The sequence below is a fragment of the Dermacentor andersoni genome, chromosome 3 (genome assembly GCF_023375885.2).
Source record: "Dermacentor andersoni chromosome 3, qqDerAnde1_hic_scaffold, whole genome shotgun sequence".
Classification (NCBI taxonomy): Eukaryota; Metazoa; Arthropoda; class Arachnida; order Ixodida; family Ixodidae; genus Dermacentor; species Dermacentor andersoni.
Genome location: NC_092816.1, coordinates 93,802,398 through 93,819,937, shown reverse-complemented (window position 1 = coordinate 93,819,937; position 17,540 = coordinate 93,802,398). Strand labels below are relative to the sequence as shown.

General features: G+C 45.7%; 2 protein-coding genes across 3 annotated transcripts in view; one reads left to right on the top strand and one right to left on the bottom strand.

Moving 5' to 3' along the window:
- Nucleotides 1-4,846: 4,846 nt before the first annotated feature.
- Nucleotides 4,847-6,039, bottom strand: LOC126542327 (uncharacterized). The gene has a single exon (XM_050189354.3). The coding sequence runs from the start codon at nucleotides 6,033-6,035 to the stop codon at nucleotides 5,091-5,093; it is 945 nt and encodes a 314-aa protein (XP_050045311.1). The 5' UTR covers nucleotides 6,036-6,039; the 3' UTR covers nucleotides 4,847-5,090.
- A 1,845-nt stretch (nucleotides 6,040-7,884) lies between these two features.
- The window catches only part of Set1 (SET domain containing 1), a 55,797-nt gene continuing 46,141 nt past the window's right edge, over nucleotides 7,885-17,540 (top strand). The window contains exons 1-5 of one of the 2 annotated variants that reach the window (XM_072287256.1): nucleotides 7,885-7,971; nucleotides 8,510-8,646; nucleotides 9,153-9,257; nucleotides 10,900-11,170; nucleotides 11,747-13,503. In XM_072287256.1, coding sequence (XP_072143357.1) covers nucleotides 8,512-8,646; nucleotides 9,153-9,257; nucleotides 10,900-11,170; nucleotides 11,747-13,503 — 2,268 coding nt within the window. In that variant the 5' untranslated portion in view covers nucleotides 7,885-7,971; nucleotides 8,510-8,511. Of the gene's footprint in view, nucleotides 7,972-8,129; nucleotides 8,355-8,509; nucleotides 8,647-9,152; nucleotides 9,258-10,899; nucleotides 11,171-11,746; nucleotides 13,504-17,540 lie in introns of those variants that run through there. The other variant, XM_072287257.1, reaches the window with a different exon arrangement.

Here is a 17,540-nt window from a genome sequence, read left to right as displayed (position 1 = left end):
ATGAGTTTATGCGAAACTTCTTTCAGTGTGTGTTCATCATCAGGCTACTTAAGTATACTGCAGGACATTGTCCTCCCTGCGATGTCTAATCTGTAAAGGTGTGATGAATGATAAAACAGGAGAGGGTGCACAATAGTGGTGTACGCCGGTTCAGTATTGTGCTGACCATCTAAAAAGGCACAAGTGCTAACTCATGCTGATCTCTTCTTTGCCTTTAGTCAGATAAACTATCTCTCCAGTTAACCGTGTCCTGCATCAGCCGATGCTATCCTAGAACTGCAAGTTTCATTTCATCACTCTATATAATCTTTTGCAGACTCCAACAGTGGTTTTCTCGTCTTGGCATCTGTTATGGTTTCTATAATAAATAATGACTTCTTATCCATCTTATGCATTTCATTGCCGCTAATGGATTATAATGCATTAATGGTTTCTAAGCAAAAAAATTGAGTAGAGCTATATAGGTAAATTACACTTTTACAATGCCAAAAAATATCCCGCTTATCATTAAAAGAGGCTTGATAAGCCACAAAATGTTTGAAATTAGGATAGGTCCAGCACCGGCTTGCTGTATTATCCTGGATTTCCAGTACATTTGTTCAAGGCTGGGTAATATTTTATTGGTAAAGATAGCCTACATTTGTTTCTACAGGAGCCAAAGGCTCCTATAGAACTAGCTAACTTGTAGCCAGCTAACAAATTTCTAGAGCTTTTATTGTGGTTCAATGACCCAGGCATCCAAAGCACCCAAAGAGATGCCCAGACGTAGCAGCGTACTGCACAAAATTTAGAAAATATAGAAGTTTGGCCTACATCTTTTTCTTCTAGTAATGAACCTCTTACAGTGAAATTGCAAGAATAGGGTTTGAAAGATTATTTTATCAGTATAAACTGATTTAGTGTTTTCTTTAGTGTCCATTTAATCTAGACTTCAATGTCAGTTACCTATACCTTCTCTGCAATCCTCTGTGCCATCTTTCCATCTCTTGATGTTATGCATATACATTACATCACTTGTTGCACAGTCCCTGTAGCTTCCTTTCAAGTTTATTCATCATCCTTAAAGTTTTGGCTCCACAGCTTAGTACTGCCATATGCATTGGTTATGTGGTGTTTAAGGATCTTGATAAGCTGCTCGTCACAATCTGGGAGTGTGTGCCGTGTGTGACACAATTTTATTTGTCTGTAGATTTAGCTCTTGCAGTGCACGTCTCTTGTGACTACTTGGCATGCTTTGAGGAGCTGATGCAAATCATTGACTGTTGATTCCTTACCAGGCTCTTGAACATTACTTCAGTTTCCTGTATAATCTGCATAGGCTTGGAATAGCCTTCTCAAATACCCACTCCTTCCTCATCAGAATGTTCAGAAGTCTCAAATGCGAAGTTTGTGGGTGCAAAGAGATGATTGCACACCTTCTGTGTGATTGTCACTGTTTTAGCGCACAAAGAAAAGATCAGTGGATCCCATGTAAAAGTGGCAATTGGTGATAAGTGAAGCTTTCTTTCACGTTTACAGAAATATCTTCGCTTCTCGTTCTTTGCTCATCTGTAGCTCAACACATGCTCTGGTCCCGTTTTGGTCACTTCATTATTCACACTTGGCTACTTCTATTGCTGATTTCACTTCTTGTTCTACTTGTCTATTCAGTCACATGCCCATAAGAGGGATTGGCCAAGAATGTTAACATGCCCAGTTGCACATGCCTAGTGGACCAAGTTGTCTATTCAGACACATATGCAGTGTCACAAGTACCGACAACAACAGCTTGTTTTTGTGACAGCAGCAGCCTGCAGCCAGCACCCGCGGATATTTTAAGGTTCTGCTTTAAAACACCCTGCACCACACTTGATAAGCTTGGCAACCGTCCCTTTACGGAAAAAATAATTTTTGGGGCTCCGGTTTCAGCTGACATCAGGTCCAAGCTGCTCTAAAAGCACTATAGTATGCTTCTTTTAAAAAGCTTCACGATTGAATCAAAATACTGTAGTCAGTAGTTGCTTTTCTTGTACCTGTGTAGACAGATTCCCTTCTTTTAATGTGTTGGCATTTTTGGGGTACTTCATGCACTTTCTGGAGACTGTGTATGTTTGTATGTAACCGTTTTTCCATTTACCTGTGTCACTGGCTAGTTCATGGTCAAATGGGTAGTGCATTGAGCTACTGGGCTGAGACAGCAGCGTTTGAAGCCAACTCTCAAACCAATTTGGGTGGCTGAGTGCGTGGCAGTGTGTACATATGTGCTGCTTTTCAATTAACCTCTTTCACTCCGACACGGATCACTACAGATGCCAGTCTGGGTAAGTGCTGCTGTTCAGTGAAGCTCTTTGATGCAGACTTGGAGCACTAGGTATGTGGCCACTGGGCCTGTGCTGGTCTTCAGTGAACCTCTTTGATGCCAGCTTAGGTCACTGGATACATGCCAGTAGATGTGCACCGCTCTTAAGTGAACGTCTTTGACGGCAACTTGGGTAAATAGGTTTGTGCCACTCTACAATGGCAAAAAAAAATCCCTTGAATTAATCCAATGCTCAGCAAAATCGAATCCACGTCGCGAAGGTTCCCCAAAGACGGCAACCTGACGCATTAACAGGCTATGCCACAAATGCACTGTCTATGTGCCACTTTTCAATTAACTTTGTTCATGCAAATGCTTTAGCAAGCTGCGCCATGAATGGACTGAGTATGTGCCAGTATTCTATGAACCTCTCACCAACTTGGGTCACTGAGTATGTAACACTGGGTGTGTGAAAAGCGAGGAAACAATTCTCAGTGTTCTTAGCGCCAGTGTGCCATGCTTCTTGTCTTGGAGGGCACATGGCACTTCTCGGCAGTGCCACTAGATGGCACAGCATGTCCAGAAAGAAGTGAGAGAGAGGAGCTCAGTTGCCGCTTTAAGCGTTTCTCAGCATTTGCACGCACTGGCGCGCCATGCATATTGGAAGCCATGAGCAGGTTTCGCAGCAGCGGGCCTAGATGGCCTTAAGTGTTCTTAGGGAAGCACTAAAGGGCAGTCCCTCTGCAGTACACGCCTCATAAATAGCTCTTTTCGACAGTGGCAATACATTGTGTCGCTATGTTGATTCAATGCTAAACTCATTACTGTCAACAATAATCGTGAGATTGGTTCTGCCAAATCTTTTTCCTCATCTTTCGCCTTCCTATAGTGCAGCACACACCTCAAACATGTTAGTCTGGTTAGTCTGGCTAACCTCTTGGCCTTTCATCTCTTGTCTCTCTAGATTTTGCTGGACCAGGTTCTCAGTCATCTGTAGTAAGTGTTCTCCAGTGTTGCTGAACAGGATGTTGTCATGTGCAAATTAACTGCTGGAGGACACATCCTTGGGCTAGCTGGTTCTTGCTTAATGGCATAATGCAACCATGATGAAAGACACGTGGGTGCATCTACAGGTCGTGCAATGTTTGCCTGTGTATTTCATCATAATTCTGTCATTGCACTATGCTTTGATGTCTATAAATTAAAGGTCAGCGAGATATTCCCCTTTAACCTGTCCAAATCTGGCACACATTGAATCTCGCTTCCAAGCATGCAGCGTAAATTTGGACAAGACGAAATTGCAAGAACGACATGGGGTAAAGCAGGCAAGAGCACCCAACGCAGTGCTTCTGTTGTTTTCTTAGTTACACCATTTGTAAACCGTGTTTATATAGGCCTGTATTCATGCCAACTTGCTCAAGTTTTATTCCTGTTGCAGCATTGGGTGCTGTTCCAGCTGCAAGTGCTGTGACAGGTATATACATGCAGAAATTGTAGAACACAGCATTCTTCGGTACAGCCAACTGGCTGCAACTGGGAACATTGTTTAAAATATTTGAGGAAAACTACAGCTTAGTGGTGAGTCAACCATTTTCGCCTTTCTAAACAAAGTTAAACATAAAGGTAGTGTTTACCTCTTTAGGTAAAAAAAATAAAAATAAAAAGAAGGCAGCTTATTTGATAGATCTAATGCCATTCAGAAGTGGACATCCTGTAAACCACGGAGCTTATGAGAAACAAATGAAATGCAATTGTGGTGCATAATGCAAGCCACATAATTGCAACAGCAATGAAACACAGGAACAGCATGTCGCCATACGCACATAAAGTGCTGTGTCCAGGAGTGAAGTAACACTACAGCACTGTGCATAGTCTTAAAGAAATGCAATAATGGTGAGGTTGGTCGAATAATATATTGATTTGCCTTAATCGAGAACACAATTTCATAAGCTTCCATAAGGTAAATTATCCTTATTCAATGGCCTGAAATAGTTGTACAGAAGTTAACTGTCCTGTGCATTCTTGCTGAGAATGGGGTGGAGGGATTATCATGTACGTGTGAACTAAGAAGACTGTCCATTTCAGCGTGCACTTATTGGCTAGAGCTTGAAGCCAGTAGGGCAGGCAGCAGTTGTCGCTGCCGGCTCTCAAGCTCACTTTATTCAGCACGTGCTGAAATGGACAGGCCACTTATTGGACACTTACAGTATGCTCCCTCCCCCACCCCTGGTGCCTTGCTGCACCACAGTGGCTGCTATAGAGTTTCGTACAATTACTAGAAAGAACTCTGGCACTGCGATCGTTCAGCTGCCATGGGGGGGTTTGTCCAATCTTCATGCTTGGTACTTCAGACATCCTTGTGGTTTTACCTGTGTCTAAACTGGGCTAAATTTCAAAGCAATTTATACTTTTTTTAACGCAGAAGGTAATAAGACTGCAAGCACGCATAATCGTTGCTAAATGCAGTGGTTCCACATGTTCATGCACCCATGGAGTAATGGTTTCAATATCGGGCTTCCGTGCTAGAGGCCCTGTGCTCGAATCCTGCCATCGGACAATTTTAATGCCTTTAATAAGCTTACAGGTACTGTAGCGATGGATATATAAACCTATCTGAGATCACAGTTGGACCGCAAGTGTCTTTAGCAGCAGGATAGCCAACACAGCTGCAATAATAATTGCTTCTAACAACGTCACAGGAATTATATCAGAAGTAGAATGTGTTACATGGACTAGATGTGGTCAAAGACAAAGAAAAACAAGCGATCTTTGCCCGGCCTGTGGGCTGTGTCAGATAGTTTGCATACTATATCTATAGATGAATGTCAAGAACCCAGTCTACTTGGGTGCCTATGATCAGTTGCTCAGCTGGCCAGTTGGGAACATCATGTTCATCACACAAGAGCAGATGCTTCTCGGGACTTTTGGCAGTATGCACAATGGCAGAACTAAGCAAGGGGTCTTCTGATCTTATCGCGTTGGAGTCGCCAGCAAAATTACTGGAGTCAAAGTCCGAAGCTAGCGTTGCGAATGGGACCAACTGTTCGTCGTCGGAATCAGACGGCGGAACGGCCTCGAGGACAATGACCTCGTCGGGCACGAGCTGCGCAGAGTTGAGCCCATTCGTAGGAAGGGGCACGTCGTCGTAGAAACTATCCACGAGGCTTTGCACCGTCGGCGACGACATGATGGCCTCCTCCACCGCGCGGTTACTCCACCAAACTTGGCAAATGCTTGGGCTCGATGGCACGCTCATGGCAGCATCGCCACGGTTGCTTGCGCCGCCAAGTTCGCGAACACCCGTGAACGCCTCCTGGTCGCAGTCCCCCAACACTTCCAGAGATGGCAGTAGCTCTGGCGAGCTTTGCTCGCTCTGGCGTCGCTTTCGCCTCGTCGGCGGAGTTGCCTCAAGACTACGACGGAACTGGCTCCTCACATCCCGAAGGTTGCGCGGCGTTGCTCGACGGCCGTTGTCGTTCGCAAGCAGCTCAGATACCACGCCTTCTAAGTAACGCAGCCTTTGAACGGCTGCCTGCAGAACGGCGCGTCTGGATCGGTGCAGTCGGCCACGCGGTGACGAAGGCAGCACCAGGCAGCGCAATGCGTTGAAGCAGCTGGTCATCTCGGCTCGCCACAGAATATCTGCCGTCCTTCGGCGGTGGTAATACGTGTCTCTGTCCACGACTCGCCGTCTTCGGTGACCACGGGCGTCCACTAGAGCGGCGTGTCTCGAAGTCTTGCGACATTTCGGTGGCATAACTGATCCGTCACGGCTTCAACTAAACGTTGATCGTTTTAAACCACCCGCCGTCTGGACGATTTGAATTTGAATGAGTGGGCAAGTGGGTAGCCAGCCAACCAGCGATCGATGCAAGCCGCCGCACGCCTGCCATCAGCTAACAAGGAAATGCAACTATTAAATCATGTGGATTCTGTTTCTAACTGTGTAATTTCAATAGTTTTTATTCACTCATACTTTTTAACTTGGCCGTCAATATTGTTGTTATTTATTATTTACTGCTACATAGTGGTTGTACACTAGCGCCATTCACTGTTTATTTGGATCCAGTGCAGAAAAGACGTAGGGTGCGCAATCGCGCAGTCTCTGCAGCTGCAAAGCAATGCTATAATAGAATGACACTTGTTTATTGCCGCCTTGGGCAACAACAGCCAGATGCTGCCGGTGCATTTGTTGCATCTTGAGGGGTTTTGAAGTCTCCTTTTGACTATCTTAAATGTACACACGTGTCTATCGTTGGGATCGCCGCATTTGTAACAACAGCTGTCGAGTTTTAGGAAAACTGAACATTTTCTCTTTATTTGTTTACTATACAAAGGGCATACGTTTAACTGTATGTCGGCAAACAAAACTTCCTAGACCGCAATTAAATGCAAAGAGTTTGCATGGCAGACCGCTTGATGCATAGGGTACGCACTTCGGAGGTCGCTGGTTCGAATCTTGACTGCGGAGGCCACATTCTTAGGGACGCAATGCAAAAGCATCCATGTATACATATTCAAGTGCACGCTGAGAAAAACGCGAGGTCTTCACAAATCGCAGACGTCCTCATGCGTACGCGACCTCGCCCCACAGTCCGCACTGTGGCTACATTTGAAACGCCGTTTTCAGTCACTCCTGTAGCAAGATCCCTGCACTTAAGTGCCATGGTGGTGTCAACACTCACTCCCAACTCTTGCGGCAAGACGTCGACGGGGTCGACGTAGACATCCTAGCAATCACCACGAAAGCTTGGGACGGGTAACTGATCAAGCTGAAAACGCAGTCTTCAATAATAATGCTTTCACCACAGAAAGTTCTGTGGTATGAAAGGCGGCATTAGTCAAGTTTTGCATTCACCGATCTATTTCGGGCGAAGTCAAGACAGGGGATGACTGTACGCATCACACTTCAGACAAAAACACTGAACGAGAACACCTCATAGTACACCAGTTGTGACCTAGAAATCATTGAACACTTGTTGTTGAATATGGCATACTGCCCTAAGGTCCAGTTTCATTGACGAATGACGTTTTGAGCACATGACCCTCAAAAACAACAGCGCTAGCTGTGACCACAACCAATCCACAACCTCGACGGCAGTGCTCTCTTACGAGCAGAAATAGAAACTGGTAGTTGAGCACTAACGTGCCAACGTAAAACTACCCTTTTGTGATGAGGTTGTGCATTCATGTCTGTCAGTTTTGCTACGGCAGCGCTGGCAAAGCCCCGTTTGATAGACATTGGCTGCGGCAACATCGCTGCGTTAGTTATCCACGGATGAAATTCCACAATGACAGAGAGGTACTGTCTTGCACCATGCAAAGTGGTAGTTGCATGGAATAGCCGAGAACGTGCTTTTTCCGTTGTAGGCGCTGCCTGAAAGGCTGTATGCCACGTGCCGTAGGAACGTTTACCTATTATTTAGCCTTTCAGGGAGGACGGGAGACCTACTCGATGCAACACAACAGCCGCCCCTACTGGACCAAGCGTGGGCGTCCATCCGCGGTCACTTAGGTAGAAGTGAACTCTGCCCTGACTGAGTTCGTATTTACCACTATTACTCAGTGAACGCGACGTTTAAAACGTGCCTGTTTGTTTCAGGTATCGTTTGTAGATTCCAACTTCCCTTCACTGCTGGCCCGAATATTCTATTCAGTTTCCAGATTCAAGTAGTAGTGCCGCATTTAAAAATGTAAGTTATTGTTGCTTACAATGTCATTACTAGTATGCATGCTGGGAAAAATGAAATAAGAGATTGTCCGGCAACGCTTGTTTCAGTGCGAATGGCAACTAATTATTACAAAACTTGCGATCCACACATACGAAACTAGTGCTGCGTAGGCGCGGCCATACTCCTTTTGAGTGCCTGAGTTTGGTAACGCCACTGTGATGGAGAGGCGAACTAATGTGTAATGTGGACCAGTTGGAATACACCTTTTCGTGGTTATTGTAAAATAAGAAGCCCGTCTTTGCTGTTTCAGCCGGGCTGTGTAATGGCAAGGACGTCGACGAGCTATAGCTCATGAGACGGGGCTGCCCTGATCCGCGTGAATGCGAAGCTAGCCAAGCTTTCAGGTGGTGTAGTATTCGCTGCTGCTCGATGCACAATGTATTTCGCCCAGTTAATCGCGGATCGTAAAAACCGACAGCTGCTTTACATCGGGGAAGCCTTTAACTAGTCTGTTTGCGTGCCGAGAGCCGTTTTAACTCTCAAAATTTTACTTTTGCAGCAATGAATGGCGTTCGACCCGTTCAACAGGACGCCAGCCATGGGGAAAAGAAGAAGAGGAACTACAAGCTTCTGGTGGATCCAGCGATGAAAAAAGGGGCCGTGAAAGTCTACAGATACGATGGAGTCGTTCCTGGGGTATGATACCACCCTAGGACCGGCTCCCTTTGATCGCGATGCAAAGCGACTCGCTCCGTCCACTGGCACTACGTCTCTATTCGCGCTTCTTCACCGACTAGTGGCCGTGTTTACATCTCTTCGTCGTCTAAGAACGACTGTGCTGCACAATGATGACATGTATGATAATTGATAACTGTATGCACAACACTATCAGAACCTGATGTTGATGTTGGATACCTGTTCGGTACATACTCCGCTGTGTTCTTGGCCGCTAACTGCGACTCGTGCAAAGTGCCTCGCGTTGCTCATGGCCGTACCTCACCGCATGTTAGCTCAGCCTTCACCCATTGGAGTTGAGAACTTGATGACTGCGCACGGTTGTATATTAATTACGATGCAGTTGAGCGCGTTGGCGTAGACGGTTTATACTGATCCTTCAGCTGTTCTGAACGAGTCTAGTGCAATTTTTGCGCATTTACCGACGCAGGGGCATCGATTACACTTAATCTTGTCTTCTGTTTCAGCAAGAGAACCTGTACCCACCAGTTCAAGTTCGAGATCCGAGGTCCCGTCTCACTTTGCTGTGGGCGAGAACTGAAGTGGCAGATCTGCCAGTTCCTAAGTTCAAGGTGTGTAATTGCTAGGTGCCTGGCAGCATACTGTGTTGCAGCCTGGCCCACTATGGCTGGAAAGCATTGCACAGTTTGATGTAAAGTTGTGCTTCTTCATTGATGCCAAGGATTGCAATTTGTCTGGAACTTGACAACTGACATGTTGACACGCCTGTACGAACACTGAAAAGTTAAATGTTCAATGCATTTTTGCGTCAATTATTGCATAGAAACCCGCCTTTGACGTTAACTGTGCATGTACAGTCGGCGTCATCCTTGTGTAGACCGCGGGAACGGCAGCCTCCGGAATGCTCTGGAGGCAGCCAGCTATGTCTTATGGTAGTTGCTGGGCCCACATCGCTGGCTTCCTCTGGAGCACCCCAGAGGCCGCCGTTCCCATGTTCTACACAAAAGTGACGTCAACTGTACACTTTGTACTTTGCAGAGTTACAATGTGCAACACAAAAATACCAGGTTTCTTGTAAAAGTTCTCATTAGTCAGATTGGATGCACTTTTTGAAGTGGGACTGAAGTGTTAGTGCAAATGTCTCATGCAACTAACGGTGTGAAAAAGTAGCTGTAGTTGTGTAAGTGTGCACACAGCAGCGGAACTTGTTCTGTTACTGTGGCCAATAATCATGCATAACTCTTGTTGCTTGAGGCGTGGTCCTAATGTAAATGGTGTGCTGTAAATTACTTCGAAAACCCGATGTGTCATGTTTTCTCACATTAGACATGAGATGTGTAGTTACACTATGTTAGAGGCAGTCATGCTGGTCACTAACACTGTCAGCCACACTCTTCTAGTTACATGTGATGCCCATCAGTTTTCTTGGCTAAGTGCTTTGGGTGGCATCATGCAGGGCATGTTGCAATGCTTTTGCATTACTATGTGCATACGTTATACGCAAGTTAAGCAGGAGAAACATGGTGTGATTTTGTTCTGTGTGTGGCAAATTAACAGTAAAACCATCTGCATCAATGGGGGCAACAGGCGGCACAGCCATCTTTCCAACACACCATGCATTGGCTCTAACACAGCATCATATTCTCTATTTTATGATTCAATGTTGTCACCGAACTTTGGCATACATGCTCGAATAAGACTTTTATATGTGTTGTTAACTTCATTGGTGTCTAAATGTAGTTGTTTACCGACATGTACATCAGTGGAGGGGTTAAAGTGAAAAGAAGTTGCATAGTGTAAGAACATGAGAATGCTATAGCTTCAAAGCTTTAGCAGGAATACTGACAGTAGTTTGCATCATATTTGTAGGGTAGCTCAGTGAATATGGCGTTGCGCTTGCTGAACTCGAGGTTGCGGGTTCAATTCGCAGCCATAGCGGCCACATTTCGATCAAAGGCAAAATGTTAAAATGCTTGTGTAGTTAGAGTTAGGCGTGTGTTAGAGAAGTGCAGGTAGTCAAAACTAATCCGAAGCCCTCCACTATGGCATCTCTCATGGTGCCAGGGTTCTTTGGGATGTTTACCTCATAAATCAGTCAGTCAGTGTTTTGCAAGTGTCAAAAAGGTAAGTTTTGGTAAGTTTCGAAATTCTTGGATTTCTCGTTCCGTTTAAATGTAATTCATGTGTACTTGGGCTTGGCAGCTGCTCTGACAAACGCATGTTGAGGTGCATTGCAGTCTCTATGCTTTCCAGATTGATGAGCACTATGTGGGAGTACCACCGCCACTGGAGGTGACCCTGACCAACCTCAATGACAACATTGGCAAGGCGTTCCTGGACGACCTACTCAAGAAGTTTGGGCAGATAGACGAGTCTGTCGTCTACTACCATGCGCGTACACGGAAGCATCTGGGCTTGGCTCGCGTCATCTTTTCGACCACAAAATCTGCCCGCTACTGTGTCGAGAAGATGCATCTTTCCTCAGTCATGGGAAACATCCTCAATGTTTTCCTTGATCCTTTTGGTGAGCTCGCCCTTCTTGCTTGTGTTCATGATGCCTCTTTAATGACAGAGGACGAGCTGATATATAGAGGTATCTGTTGACTACAGACATAATTTTTGCTGGCTGAATTTATCCACAGTATCATGTTTTCATTGTGTTACCTGCAATTTCACTGCAGCTCTTTGGAACACGCACTTGTGAATGATTCTGACAAAATAATTGAAATTGTAATTTCATGAGAAACTTGAAATGTTGTAAACAGTCAAGAAAAATTTTAGGGTCAGAGTTTGTAGCTAAACTATTTCTTCAACTAACTTTGCCAAAAGCACTGACTTTACCAGAAGTAAATCTGATACGCAGTGGCAGAGCAACAAGGAGTTCCATGCTTTATATACTGCTATGTTCTCAAGAGGCTTAAAGGAACTTGAAGGTGTTCTTTCTCCTTATTGTGTCATTTTTCATCATCACAGACCTTTCCATGCATGGGTTCTTGTAGAAATGAAAGTAAGGGCCATACCTTCTTTCAGGGAGCCAGCTAGCATGGTTACAAATTGTACAGAAATGTAATGGACACTTTAACTGTTGTACTTGCCACAGGTCGAGAGTGCCAGCGGCTCTACGAGGAGATGTCGTCGGACCGTCCCAAGTTTTCCGAGCCAACACCTTATGTTCCTGATCCCCCTCCCCCTCCATCGCAGATTTTGCCAACGCCACCACCTGCGACACGAGTACACCATCCATCTCCAGCTCCTCCCCCACCTGCCGACTATGGCTACTCCAACCACTCTGATTATGGCTCGGGATCATATCGTTCTAACCAGTCAACCCCATTGAGTTATGACAGTGGCTATTCTTACTGCTCGTCATCTCAGTATGCAGCACCCTCTCATTCTTGGGAAGTGAATCACTCCGGAACATCTTGGGGGGCTGATGGAATGGCCTGGCAGCAAGGGTCCGCATGGGACCCCCATGCCGATGCCATTCCCCCGCCCAAGCAAAGTCCGGCTCGTGAGAGCCTTGACACACGCATAGAGCTGCTGTTGAAGCAGACGGAGGGCAGAGGTGGATTTCTGGATGCTGGTGGGCCGCCATTTGGAAGTCCGCCTTTCGGGGAAAGCCCGGCTCCTCAGCAGAGTTCTCCAGTGCTCTCCACGGCGCAAAGCTCCGATGGACTGGCAGGAGTTCCCCTCCCACCACTGCCTCCAGACTCGTCTCCTCTGCCACCGCTGCCAGAGAGGGATGAACTTCCGCCTCCACCGCCTGAGGAAGAAGATGAAGTTATGGAGCTGCTGTCGACCCCACCTTCGCCGTTCATATCGCAGCACGAGTACCACCACTGGGCTAGAATAACGAGAGAGGCGAGGACTAGGGACCTCTCGGACTCTGAGCTCGATGATCGGCGTGCCGATATGACTATGCAGTCAAATGATGAAACCAACCAGTCAGTGCCAAGCACGCGAGACTCCACACCTGTCCATGACGAACTGCCAGAGCCACCACCAGAAGAGGAAAACGTGACCGGAAACCAGGTTGATGATGACGATGACGATCGCATGTCACTCTCATCGCTAAGCAGTGGTGAAGAGAAACTGCAAGTGAATGCTCCACTGCCCGAACCGCCCGCTCCCACCGTGTATCTCACCCAGGAGGCTACTGCAAGCTCGGCTGCAGTGGCGTACCAGGCCACACCGGGAACGTCTTCGATGTACGCACCAGTCTCCGTCTACCCGAGCGCGCACCCCATGTATCCGAGTCAGGAGGTGCAGATGATGGCGCAGATGGGTATCTGGAAGCCTGGCATGGGATCGGGTGTCCAGTCACTGTCTCCACACCCACAGCAGCCACAGCCGCCACTTCCGCCATCGCCGATTCGTTCAGGGTCGGCCTATGGCTACCACAACAGCACTTCGACACCTACAGCAGCCACGGTGCACCCACCTCCGCACTTGCCTGCCTACAATCCACTCTACCCTCCGCCACCGCTGCCCCGCTACAGCCCAGCATCGGTGCATTCCCATCACTATGCACCTCACTACTACCCATCGGCATCTACACCACCACAGTACGGGCATGCCGACTATTCGGCAGCCCGGATGCCACCTTCACCTTACAAATGGTACAACACTATGGTGCCGGTGCCTCGTGTTGGAGTTGCTAGGGCAAACAGCCCACCCATGCCTCCAGGCACCATGAGTACTGACCCCAATGCACCGACTGTTCGTGCCGTGTTAGACGCCCTAGTGGTGGAACTGAGGGAAATTGTGAAGCGGGACATATGTAAGCGCATGGTGGAAAGCTACGCATTCAAGCGCTTCGAAGTCTGGTGGGACGAGCAGGTTTCAGCTGCATCTAAGGTATGAGTGGTGTTCCTCATCTTGTGCGCTTGTGCTGAGTGTGCTGTGCATTGCGAGCGCTTTGTTTTATTGCATATAGTTGTGTGTGTTCAAAAAATTGCTGTTAAGTGGGATTGCTTCTTCAGTGGGAAGCTACGCAAGAGATGCACAAGTAGGACTTCAGTGTGAAAGATAGGATCTCAGTTTTACGTACACAAATACAATTAAACCTTAATGTAGTAAACTAATACTACTGTCTCACTGGGCACTTCAATGTCATTAGATTCAAATGACATTCGGTGCAACGAATACCATTCGACCCGTGGTGGTGCTACACAGGAAAAATTCATGTAATTCGGTCATGATATCAATGGCGATCATTCCAAAAAAACAAGGGCAGGAAAAAGTAGAGCAAGGTATGTGTGAGTATCTGAAAAGTCAGTCAATTTAAAATAAATATTGGGTGTGGCTTCACTGAAACAACACGCATATAAAACATCGATTTCAGAATTTCGGGCCACCATAAGCCAAGACAAGGCTTAGCCAGCTTAGTAATAGTAGCCGATAAATTGAACACAAACATTAAGACTGACATGGCAGTGCTCAACGACGCTCAGTTGCAGTAGGTGAAGCGGTTTGTTGCTTCGTACATGCACACAGGTGCCCGTTTGTTTACAGTATGGCCGACTAGTAATGCTACGGCAGCCGGACGTCACTGAGGTGCAGAATAGGAACATATTGTGACAGCCTGCCATACAGTTTTTCTCTTGTTAAAATGATAGATACTTTAAAATACGCAAAATAATTGCTTTTTTACATGAATTCTTCTTAAATTACGATCGTTCAGTGTCTTCCTTTGTGTTGTTTCTAGGGTAGAGACTATACATTCGCTGAGAGTGCGAATCCGAAAGAGTTTCTCCAACTCATTCGATTGCAGGAGTAATTCAATTCTAATTGCATTAAATACCACTTTGTAGCAGCCAAATAATCTCATTCGATGCTAATGCCATTCGGTTCTAATGACATTAAAATGTCCAATGTGACATTGGTATAATGCGGGCTACGAAATTCGCCTTCGGCGAGTACAGCGCTAAGGACAGGGACAAAGTGAAAGATGTCGAAAAATGGCACATTGTGCTGACAACTGACATTTTTTTGCAACAGTCTAACATTTCGATTGTGGACTCTCAAACGTGCTCTTGAGATAATGCAGAGGTACCAATGCCAGCTAGCTGAATTACTACCAATAGAACATGTTGATGGGCGTGAACAAATTGAGGAAGTCTGAGTCATTGTGACAGGATATTGAGGGAGTAGGTTCACCTCACAGTTTTCATTGCCTGTCTTCCTACATGGCAGTGGTGAAATTTCATTACACTGTAATCACGGATAAACAGATTTGATCATAATGAGGCTAAAAAATGCAACAGTAAAACGTCGTTAATCACTGAGCGTCTGTGGTCACACGAACGATAGCACGTTCGAATGATTGAGTTCTCCTGTTCTCCTGTTCCGAAGCCTTGCGAGATGGTCCCGCAGAGCAAACCAACAGATGCACGACAAGTCTGTGCACTCTGTTTACCCCCAAGCCAAAGAGGGAGAGGCTACGCTCTTTTGCGCCTTAGTAAACCTGCCATTAGGTGGTGTTAGCAGCGCAACACTCATCTCTTGTACCATTCTGCAACCACACCGACTGCTGCCAGCGCTCAGCCACGCAGAGAAGCTTGAGTACAGGAGACTTAAGAGCCATGCGGGGAAAACATCGGGGGACACGTGAGAGTCGAGCGTTCCCACAAAGTACACTGCTTTGTCCTAAGCATAAATGGATGATAGTTTTCACATTTTTATGCCTTTGATGAAGCATTCCAGCATATTTAATTGTTTGTTCATGGCAAAAGTAACTGAAATCTGCGTGCAACATGTGAGTTTTCTATATGCCTTCATTTTGTCTGTGCCCTTAGCGCTGTTCTTGCCTGAATATGAGTAACCAATTAGCCAACACTTTCACATCGATATAGGAAATTCTCAACATAATTCATTTTACTTGTCGTAACTTGGGATGTTCATAAAATGCTGTAAAGGAAAACCTGTTTAATTTAACCCTTGTTAATTCAGAAAATTGGATAATTCGAACTCATCCTCTGCTTCCAGCAAGCATATGTCTTATTTACTGGCATCAAATTCGTTAAGATTGTTTTGCCACGCACTGGTTAATTCGTACGACCCTCGGATTGCAATGCAAAAGAGCAAAAGCGGCACTAGTGTCAAACCAAAATGAAGTGGCGGAGTCTGCATCGCCTTAGTCATTAGTGGGAGCCATAACAAAACAGTGGAACTCTATGTTTCTATTTCTGCCTTAATAGCCATTATTATTGCATTTACCACTGCGCACGAAACCTGTTGGCCATGTGCCTTGAGAACTGTATAGTCGCCATCCATGTTTGCATCGATAGTGACCACGGTTCCATCCACAGCAGTTGCGGCAAACAGTAAAGTTTTCGCTTCGTGCACATGTTGGTGGCCGCGTGCCTTCATAACTGCCTGGTCACTATCCATTATCAGGTTGATGGTGTTTGCAGTGGTTGCGAGAAGCAGTAGTTTCCTGAACTGCATGATTGTCATCCAGTAGTGTTGCTGTGACTTGGTGTGTGCGTTGGGCATCTGCTTTTGGAACTGCATGGTCGTCATTTATGATTGCGTCGGTAATGACTGCAGTTTTCAGAAGGTAGGCACGAGGCCATCACCATTTTGAACGCTAACTAGTCACGAGACAAAAATTGAAGCTTCTGCACTTTTGTGCAAAATAGGGACGGAATGTGCAGGTTCGCTCAGTAAGGAAGTATTGATGTAGGTAGATAGCATTTGTTTATTGTTCTCTTGGTACCATCAATAATTCAACAGTCGGTTAATTTGGACATCTTTTCTGGTATCGTGACATCCGAATTAACGAGGTTTTACTGTTGCATTTTTTAGCCTCATTATGATCAAATCTGTTTATCCGTGATTACAGTGTAATTAAATTTCACCACTGCCATGTAGGAAGACAGGCAATGAAAACTGTACTGCAAGCACCATTGTTTAAATTGATAAATTATGTGGAGTTGTTTGTTAATGCAACACACCCAGCAACCTAGCCAAGTCAGGTGCAGAAGCAACGAAAGGTCACTGCACAAATGTACAGTATGTACAAAGTGCTAGTCTGTGGGCAACAAGCATATGCTGTTGCCCACAACAAGCAAGGCAGTGTGCTGTAGCATCTGCTGTGTACGGGAAGCAGTATACGTACACATGCACTGGGCGAAAGTGTGACAGGTCATACTGTAAGGTATCGGGATACGAATTTGCTGATAAATGTGATGCCTAATTGATGAGCTTCCTCGAAAAACCAACTGCAGAGGCTACTGAAGAAACAACTAACCTTGATCAGCTGCTGTGTTTTGAAGCTCAAGTGATCCCTGTATCTCTCGAAGGGTTAGCCCACTCACTGAGCCTTCTGTGGTTCATTTTATTGGCCTTGTTATACAAGCTCTTTATGGCCAAGTGTGTGACAAAAAATTGCTTTGTGAGGGAAGTTCATAGTAGAAGAAAGCGCAGATTAGATGGAATTTGTACATTAAATTTTTGTCAATGCTAAAGAAAAGGATTTGTCATCCCGTTTTTTAAAAATAATTATTATACAATGTACTATGCACACATATGACGAATAGAATCCCTTCCCAGTGTTTGTTCACAGACATTGTACAATCGGTGCATTTATACACAACCTTGCCATCTATTTTGTTTTTGTGATCTGAACACTGTATGGAGGCCGAAACATCAATGTTTATTTTATTTCTGTGTTGCCGAGTGTACGTTTTTACCACACCTTTTTGTAGCTCTCAAGGGTCGGAAACGTAGTTCTTTAGATAGGAGCTCAGGACATCTCTTCTCTGATCCTGTTTTAAAGTCAGACTGTGCTCGCGCTGCAAACAATTTTCTTCGTCCTTGCCTGCCGATCTTAGCGGTTAGGGTGTGTTGCACTTTACCATTGCATCTTTAAGTACATTCTATTTAACCTG